This window comes from Tupaia chinensis, unplaced genomic scaffold (assembly GCF_000334495.1).
Source record: "Tupaia chinensis unplaced genomic scaffold, TupChi_1.0 Scaffold139245_1, whole genome shotgun sequence".
NCBI classification, from domain to species: Eukaryota; Metazoa; Chordata; class Mammalia; order Scandentia; family Tupaiidae; genus Tupaia; species Tupaia belangeri.
This window is the reverse complement of record NW_006199134.1, coordinates 488126-494768: the sequence shown is the minus strand read 5'-3', so window position 1 is coordinate 494768 and position 6643 is coordinate 488126. Positions and strand designations below refer to the sequence as shown.

The 6643-nt window shown below is 57.1% G+C and overlaps 1 protein-coding gene across 1 annotated transcript in view; it reads left to right on the top strand.

Annotated features, from left to right (window-relative positions):
- Positions 1-3579, top strand: part of AMOTL2 (angiomotin like 2) — a 20670-nt gene extending 17091 nt beyond the window's left edge. Inside the window, exons 9-11 of the mRNA XM_006161853.3 lie at positions 94-311; positions 845-1024; positions 2132-3579. Of these exons, the coding sequence (XP_006161915.2) occupies positions 94-311; positions 845-1024; positions 2132-2190 (457 nt within the window). The 3' untranslated portion in view covers positions 2191-3579. The remainder of the gene's footprint in view (positions 1-93; positions 312-844; positions 1025-2131) is intronic.
- Positions 3580-6643: the final 3064 nt, after the last annotated feature.

Genomic DNA, 6643 nt, shown 5'->3' with positions numbered 1-6643 from the left:
TGGGGACGCATTCCCTCCAGCTCTCCCGAGGTGGGAAGGGTAGGGCCCTGGATGCGGGGCCTGACGGTGTGGCCCTGGCCTCTCATCCCTCAGGTTAAAGGTGCTCCACGCCCAGATCCTGGAGAAGGACGCGGTCATCAAGGTGCTTCAGCAGCGCTCCAGGAAAGACCCTGGCAAGGCCACACCGGGCACCCTGCGGCCTGCCAAGTCGGTGCCGTCCATCTTCGCGGCTGCAGCCGTGGGCACCCAGAGCTGGCAAGGACTCTCGGCTAGTGAGCGGCAGCTGGACGCCCCTGCCCGGCTGGCTGCAGGTAAGAGGAGGCTGCTGGCGCGAGAGGGGGGGGCTGCTTCTCCCGAGCCTGGACACGAGTTTTCAGACCTCTCCTCCCAGAACTGAGCCTCAGAGAAGCCAACCAACCCCTCTCGGAGGGGAACGTCAGTGTTCCTGCAGCCCGCAGCCGTCCTGCCGCTGTGAAAAGGGGTGCTTGCCCCCCGATTTCCATAAGTCCCAGTTCCCCTCGGTACCGCACTCAGCCAGCTAAGTTAGAATCGTTTCCCATGTTCTAGGCAAGCATGCTCCACTCCTCCTGCTAGGCAGATGCCACAGATTCTAGAAGTTTCTGCTAAAAGTAGAGTTACGCTTCTGGAATCATTTGGAAACCAGCCCAACCTGACAGTTACTCCCATCTACAAACAGGAGCATTTCGTCTTCATTAAAGTTCTTGCAGATTAAGAGCAGCCCACAGCACCCGAGTGCCCAGGAGGTGCAGTTAGCTTGGGGTAGCCATCGCTGGGGCTGCATCTCATAGGCAGGGCTGTAATCGCCACCCTCCTGCTTTTTCAGCAGACCTGTCACCTGCGGAGGAGCCGGGAGCCTCGGCTCCCCTCCCTGCCCATGCCAAACACGGGAGCCGCGATGGGAGCACCCAGACTGATGGGCTGCCCGACAGCACCGCTACCTGCCTGGTGCCAGAGCCCGACAGCCTTCTGGGGTGCAGCAGTGGCCAGAGGGCAGCCTCTATGGGTGAGTTCTGCACTTCCCGCAAACTGCTGTGCTGGGCAGAGCTGAGGGCATGCTGGGTGTGCACACGAATATTGAGGCCCTTTCCTCCCAGACCCCTCCTCTCTCCCTCCCTCTGGGCCAGCCCCAGTAACGAGGGGTCAGTTGGTATCTGGCACCAGTTGGTATTGGTTGGTATCACCTCAGCGTGAACCTCAGGGCTGGCTGGGTGCGTGAATAGAGCAATTGGAAACCCTGGTCAGAGACAGGTCCCGAATTCAGAGAGAAAGCAGCCCGCTGAGAGGTGCCGGGTCCCCTCTTTTTCATAGCGCTCCTTACACATTTAACTGCCCGTCTGAATACCCGAGATAGGGTACTCTGCAGTTAGAGACTTTGTTTAAAAAGAGTCCAGAAAAGAAACCAGAGACGGTGCCATTCCTTCCGTGCTCCCTCTCACATCAGCCTGTGCGGATCTGCCTGAGCCTCAGGGCCTGGGCAACCACAGGCATGAGAAGAATGCCTCCGCCTCCCTGCCTCAGCTGCCTCCTGCCATGGCTGCTGCTGTGCTGTGTGCTCTGCTCTGCTCCCTGCGCCCAGAGCCCAGAGCCCTCCCTCCAACTACAGTGATAAACAAATGCCTCTTCCACACTGGAGGGAGGGAGCAGAGCCAGCCCTGTGCTGGGGTTTGGCCAAACAGTGGGAGTCTGGGTGTCTGGGCAGTGGAGGTGGAAAGACTGGTGAAGAGAGCGCCTATCTTTAAAACATGCCCGGGGACCAGCAGTTGACGTAACGGCTATGTCGCTGGACTCCCATGTAGTTGACTGCAGTTCAAGTCCCGGACCTGGTGGCTTAAACTCACGCCGCACACGTGTGCGTGCGTGCCCAAGATCCCGAGAGGAGAATGGAGGAGAAGGGATTGCAGCGTGACCATCCCCCCTGGGGGGTGATTTCTCGCTTTCTGTCTCTCTCTCTCTCTCTCTCTCTCTCTCTCTGTCTTTTCGGCAAGTGCACGTGCCCTATAGCAAAGAAACAAAAACCCTCTCCAAATAAATAAATAAAACATGCCAGGATTGTAAGAGCGCAGTCTGCCACCACTCATTGGCCTGGGCCTGTGTTCTTGTCTCTCTCCAGACTCCGTGGCTGCGTCCAGGGCCCAGGACTTGTCGGACATGGTGGAGATACTCATCTGAGGAGGTGGTGCCTGGGGGCGCGGCCATCCCGAGCCCCCTCCAGCCGCTGCTTCTCCACTTTTCCCAGACACTTGTTCCCGTTGATATTTGAACCCAGGAGCTCAGGCAGGAGTGCTCCAGGGGAGAAGAGAGCATGAGAAGCCCTGCACCCACAGCCCACCTCCCTAGGTCTGTGGAGAATGAGGATTCAGCCTGTACCGGCTGCCCAAGACTTGCTGCCGGGGTAGAAAGGGAGCTCAGCAGAGTCGAGCCCCTCTGTCCACCAGTCGGCACTCTGGCGGGAGCGAGGGCCTCCATTGGTTTGGGAGGTCATGCCCACGTACCGGGTGCCTGCTTCGAGAACTGAGTCCGCCCTGCTGTCCCATGCAAGACATGGGCCCAGCTGACCTCATCCGCTCTCCGGTTCCTCGCTGCCTCTTTGGGGAGACTGCTGAAGATGGTGATACCGCAGAGGCGACTGCGTCCTCGCTGGGGTGGGGCTGGGGCAGCGTCAGCGTCCTGGGGGCTCTGCAGTTGTACATAGTCCGCCTGTGAGACAGAAGAGGGGCGTGCTGGTCCAGATCTGTCCCTGCTCCCGCCGTTCCTAACTCCCCGCCTGGCCTCCTGGCTCTCGCTTCCTCTCAACCCCGTGGATTTCAATGCTGGTGAAGTCACACGATATTTATTGGCCGCTTTTTCCTCCGTCTGGAGCCTTGTATTAAATGCCCCTGGGACCCTCATCACCAGCCTTTTGAAGTGGCTCCATAGCTCCTGTCCCTGGGACATGCCTGAGTTTGGTTATAAACTTGAACCAGATGAAATGAGTGATCCCACTTGGTCATTCTGCCCCCACGGATGGGCTTCAGTGGCCCACCCAGCTCCAGTTCTCTGAGGAGACTGGAGAATCAGTCTCATTCTGATAAGCGTCGTCTTTCCTACCTAGAGGGAAAGAAAAACCAGTGAGCTATGAGATGTGACCGAGTGGAGTCTCCATCACCCATGACACCCATGAGGCTGGCTCCTCGGGCCACCCTCGCCCAGAGCCTGCAGGAGGGCCAGAAACGGGGCTAGGGTCACGCAGCCTCCCTGCTGCAAGGACTTCGCCTTCTGGCCTTAAAGGGTCCCCAGTCCTACCCCAGGAGCAACTGGTGGGTTTTCACAGTTTTGTCGTTAGTGTTTCTAGTTCTTGAATCTGGTTGGTTGTGTTCATGTTTTTCTTACTTACTGTATTAGGTTCTGTACGTGTCGTTTCATTCCCGTGATTCCTCGAGTTTCCTTTTTAAACATTTGCATTTGCTGGACAATTGCATATTTTTTTAACTTCCCTTACCCTTGTGTAAAGCCGAAAACGACATTTGGTTCACGTGCATTGTTTACAAAGCAAAAAAAAAAAAAAAAAAAAAAAAAAAAAAAAAAACCCGAAAAGAAAAAAAAAAGGCAAAAAATAGCGTGAAAGAAAAAAACACAACAACTTAATATATTTTGGATTAATATTTGGTATTTCTTTTAAAGTATTTTTTTGTGCTGTGAACATTTTCTGCCAAAGACCATGATGTGTGTCTGTATGTTTAAGTTATCGTAAATATTTAAAATGTACACTTGGCTGTTTTGTTAGGCCACCCGATACCAGGACTGCTGCTGCACTCCATTGGGTATAACGGTATTTTAATAAAAAAAAGGATTTGAAAGTGGCGTCTGCACGAGTGCCAGTCTGCCCTGAGGGAAAGGAGAAGGGGTGAGGCGTGGAGGCGTCACCCCTTCATAGTCCAGTCTCTTCAAGGACCCGCTCGAAGCCCAGGGATCTTGTGAGGCCGCATTCAAGACAGTTGGAAGGACATCTGGCTTTACCTGCTTTTACAGAGACCATTTCTTGACCTTGGGAGGGCAGGGAGGGTCTGGCAGATGGCGGCCTCCTTTGGGTAGTTCGTCCTAACATAGCTTGGACCGCTGCAGTGGGAGTGCCTGTCCTAAGGGGGCCTCATCTCTGCCAGGTCTGGGACTCGAACCACGGTCAGCCATGTGGGAGTGCAACACCCTTAACCACCGCACGACCTGCCAGCCCCGAGAATCACTTTAATGTGTCCTAGCACAGACTAGCGGGATGACGAAAGCAGTCCCATTGTGTCCAGCGTGGGTCCGTGCTTCTTTGGGTGTAGGCCTGACCGTGTGCCCCAGAGGCAGGTGGGAGGGGCGCTGAGATCTGGCTTGTGCCCCTGCAGGCTAGGTTCTTCCACTGCGGGGTCACCTGTGGGTCCGAGGATCAGTCTCTCAGGGAATGAATAGGTGGGTGGGTAGCCTGGGCACTTTGAAATAGGATGAAGGGAAGGAGCCCCAGGCCGGTGGGGCTGCAGGCTGGGCTGGGTTGCATCAGCTGCGGGGAGGAGGTGTTTGCCACGTGGCCAGACAGCTGTGAAGGGGTGGAGTAGGGCCTGCGGTCCTGGGAGGCCAATTTCACCCTTGGGGGTAGCCCTCACCAGCCTACCCCACCCCCACTGGTCTCTACCAGGGGCTCTGGAGGCGTGGCTCAGGGCAGCAGACTGCTCCAGGGGGACAGCGGCCTGTAAGCTGCCACCCCAGCCTCTCCTCTCTCACCTCCTGGTTAATCGTTAACTCCTCCTGGCTCAAGCATGTGCCAGGCTCAGAGAGCTTGGCAGAATGTACCAGGATGGGGGCAGAGTCTGGGTGACCAGAGAGAGCCAAAGCCACTTCGGTGCCTCCAGGTGCCCCACCCGGACAGAAATCTTGGTGTGCCACTCCCTGGTCACCGATGGCAGGTCGCACTGGGCGGCACTTTCTGTGTGTGACTGACCCCGCCCCCGGGCCGTCCAGAAACCTGGCACGGAGCAGTGCCTTCAGAAAGTCATGCGCCCGGGCCCGACGGGTGTGAAAAGAGCACAGCGAAGGAGCCCTCACCCTTAGCATGACGTAGGGTCCACACCCGCAAACGGCCTCTTCTGAAGTGTACGAGTTGGTAGTACTCTATGTCAGGCAGCCTTCTCAAGCCAGTGGTCAGCCATGGGTCCTCACCCAGTGCCCACCAGGGCCACACGGAGGCAGTTAGAAGCGCTATTGGTATTTGAACCGGAACATTCACTTGCTGGCCCCGCGTCCTCGGCTGACTCTGACTTTCTGTAGTTGATACCCCCCAACCCTGGGCTGCCGGGAGGTCCTGCCGGCGCAGAGGTCCTGGCCTGAGGTCTGGGGTGGAGGCCCGCAAAGCCTAGTCCCCAAGGTATCTACTGTCTGTCCAAGATCTTCCATAACCAAAGACATCGTCAGGGTGCGCTCTGTTTTCATAAGGCCTTAAGTTTATGTGATTTGGGGATCCTCTTTATTTTAAAAAAAAAGCAAAGTGGTGAATACAAAATGAGATCTGGATTTCTAGAAAGGACCTGCTCAAGTGAGCGCCCCAGGACACGAGCTTCACTAACTTGAGAGAATAACTCTCCAGAGACGGGTCGGTGTGTCCCCAGAACGGAGCTCTGGGAGGTGCCCATGACTCAGTCATCCTTGGTCTCCCAGGTGAGGCTTGGAGATGGGGGTCAGCATAGCTGTCGTTTTTCTCCGTCAGGCATATGGAACGGCTGCTCCGGGCGCCCAGTGCACCCAGCTCACTCCCCAGGTCAAAGATCCCCACAGGGGGGCCTGGATCTAGGTGGGCAGAGGAGTCACCACAGAGCCCGGACAGCAGGGCTGACCAGCTCTCCGAGGACCAGAGTGCGGCTGGCCCACATCTGCACCTTGCCGACCCTCCAGCGAACCTCCAGCTCTGAGCTGGCGTGGGAGAGAGACACACCTCACAGGTGGCTCTCGGGGGGCCCAGATAAAGCCTTTGCAGCCCAGAGTCCCCGGCTGCACTGGGCAGCGACGTCATTCTGCGGCCCGGTCTGCCTGCTCTTGCATCCAACTGGCCTTCTTTCCTGCCTCCAGGAGGCCCTGCCCGTGTCTCCTCTGCAGATTTTGCTCGCTCAACGCAACGCCCTGCGGAAATCCTCACAGCGTATTGCATCAGCGGCGAGAATGCCGGCACCTCCACTGTGGAGTGACTAACGCACAGACGCACAGACCACGGCCGGCCGAGGTTAACTTCAAAAAGGAAAAAAATGCTAACAGGCCTCCTCTCCAGGGGCTCTCCTCTAAGCTTCGGCTTCGCTGCCTCAGCGTGGCTATTCCCTTTCCTCCATCCTGCCTGTCTGTCAGGGCCATGCCACTCCTCAGTCAGCCCTCCACGTGTGCACCCGCCCGTCGCTGTGACGCTTGTACTGAGTACCGCGTGCCAGCACTCTGCCAGGCACTAAGGGCACAGTGACTGATGGGGCCACCTGGGCTGGCCCACAGCACAGGGGTAAGTGCTGTGCAGAGGGATCCAGATTCCACATGACCAGCTGTGCTTCGAATCCCGCACACGGGCTCAGGATCCCGATGGGGTGGAGAAGTGGAAGAAAAAGGGTTGCAGCGTGACCGAGCCCTGTGG